The 2,480-nt window shown below is 37.5% G+C and overlaps 1 protein-coding gene across 1 annotated transcript; it reads right to left on the bottom strand.

The window, feature by feature from the left end:
• Nucleotides 1–279: 279 nt before the first annotated feature.
• Nucleotides 280–1,215, bottom strand: LOC308348144 (olfactory receptor 8S1-like; the record flags this gene model as incomplete). The annotated part of the gene is made up of 1 exon (XM_080812037.1): nucleotides 280–1,215. The coding sequence occupies one exon, from the start codon at nucleotides 1,213–1,215 to the stop codon at nucleotides 280–282; it is 936 nt and encodes a 311-aa protein (XP_080668163.1).
• Between the last annotated feature and the right edge of the window lie 1,265 nt (nucleotides 1,216–2,480).

Genomic DNA, 2,480 nt, shown 5'->3' with positions numbered 1-2,480 from the left:
TAATGTTTTACAAATAAAAAGGATAATCTATGTCTATAACCAAAGTACTTGAATTGAAATAGTTATCTGATGCATATTTTCTGCCTCTAAGAAAGATAAAATATGAATGAAAGCAAGAAAATGCCTTGCTTTTTTTGGTGGATTTCCAAACAAAGGAGGCTTTAAAAGATGTTTTGTCATATCTGACATGAGCAAACAAAAATTTTCCTTAATGCCTATTATTTGGGTATTTTGCTACAATTCTGCCCTGCTTTCCAATCATTCTCTGCTTGTTCTCTGCTACCTGAGATGTTGTAAACTTTTCTGAAACATGTTTTTCAGAGCTGTTTTTACTTCCTTGTTCTTTAGACTATAGACAAGGGGATTCACTAGGGGAGTGACCACACTGTACTGCATGGAAAAAAACAACTCCCATGGGGAGCCTGAGGTCGGCATGAGATAGCGAAGAAAACCTGAGCCATAAAATAAGCTTACTGTGGTGAGGTGGGAGGAGCAGGTGGAGAAGGCCTTACTTCTGCCTGATGTAGAGCTGATGCTCAGAATGGTGGCAACAATACGTGTGTAAGAGAAGAAGACCAGAAGGAAGGTCCCAAAGGCATGCAGGAGGGCAGAGAAGAGCAGGACTGCAAAGTTAACAGAGCTATTGGAACAGGAGAGAGGGAATAGAGATGGAATCTCACAAATGAAGTTGTAGATGACTTGAGTCTCACAGAAGTCCAAATTCCAAGCTAGGAGGGTATTGATGAGAGCATCCAAAAAGGCCAGACCCCAAGTTCCCCATACCAGTCCCACGCACAGCTCATTGCTCATTATCTGACCATAGAGTAGAGGGTAGCAAATGGCAGCATAGCGGTCATATGCCATCACTGCAAGGAGGCAGAGCTCTGTTCCCCCAGAGGCAAGCACAAAGAAAGCTTGGGTCAAACAGTCCTCCACTGAGATGGTTTTCTTCTCAGACAGGAGGTTCTCTAGCATCCTGGGCACAGTGACTGAAGAATAACAGAGATCCAGGAGGGAGAGGTGATTCAAGAAGAAGTACATGGGCGTGTGAAGGTGAGAATTGGCCCTGATAACCAAGATCATCAACAGGTTCCCTGACAGAGTCAGGAGGTAAATTACTAGGAAAAGCACAAAGACTAGGGCCTGGGTATGATGATCAGCAGGCAGTCCAAGAAGGAGGAACTCAGTGATGGTGCTGTGATTTCCCAAGGCCATTTAAAGATGGTAATACTTTGGAAGAAAACAGAAAGAGAAACAATGTGTCAACCACCTCCTCTGGCAACCCCAAATTTCTACTTATTCTATGTACATACACTTTTTTTTTTCCATCTCTCATTGTTGCTACAGTTGTTTAATATATCTCATGGAGTCCCTTGAAGCATGCCCTTCCCTCTTCTGTCAGCTATATAAGCCCCGGACCTTCTGTGCTCTTTCAATTTGTTGCTCTTTTCTTACAAACAGCTCTAGAGAAATTTATGTAATTTTTCAGATCTGACCATTGAGCAATTTTTATCCCTTCAAACTAGGCCACTGATTTTGTTCTATGACATTCTGGTCAAGAATTCATTTTCTGTAGAAGATACTATAATCCTTCTGGTTCTCCTCAGTCTGTCTTTCACTTTCCATTAAAGACTTTGTAAGAGTTCATTACGAATTATTTATATACATTTGTCTTATTGTTTTCCTCTTTATTATCTTCCATAAATTTGGAAAATGTGATCTTAGATATCTCTAAGATATTTTGAAAGTTGTGTGTGTGTGTGTGTAAGTGTGTATGATACAGAGTAGAGGTAAGGGAGGAAACTATGAAATATTTTTTAAAGTTAAAAAAGTAGAGCTAAGAAATAATAAAGGTAAAACAAAACTAAGTTGTTCATCAAAAGAAACCATTAAAAAAAGAAAGGTCATAGCCACATTAATCAGACAACAAAAAGAAATAAAAGGCATCCAAATCTGCAGGGAAGAAGTAAAACTTTGACTATTTCCAGATTACATGATACTCTGTATAGAAAACCCTAAAGACTCCACCAAAAACCTGCTAGAACTGATAAATTCAGTAAAGTCACACAATACAAAATCAATGTACAGCAATCTTTTGCATTTCTATAAACCAATAATTAAGCAGCAGAAAAGAGAAATTAAGAAAACAATCCCAATTAAAATTGCACCCAAAATAATAAGATACCTAAGAATAAATTTAACTAAAGAGATAAAAGACTTATACTCCAAAAACTATAAAACACAGATGAAATAAATTAAAGACAACACAAAGTAATGGAAAGACAAAACATATTGTTAAAATACTACCCAAAGCAATTTACAGATTTAATGCAATACCCATCAAAATACCAACAGCATTTTTCATAGAACTAGAACAAAAAATCCTAAAACTCTTATGAAACCACTAAAGAGCCAAAGCAATCTTGAAAAAGATTGAAAAAGGCAAAACTGGAGGCCTCAGAATTCCAAACTTCAAGTTA

The sequence above is a fragment of the Martes martes genome (genome assembly GCF_963455335.1).
Source record: "Martes martes genome assembly, chromosome: 8".
NCBI classification, from domain to species: domain Eukaryota; kingdom Metazoa; phylum Chordata; class Mammalia; order Carnivora; family Mustelidae; genus Martes; species Martes martes.
Note: the sequence above shows the minus strand (reverse complement) of the source record. Positions and strands in the feature narration are given on the sequence as shown.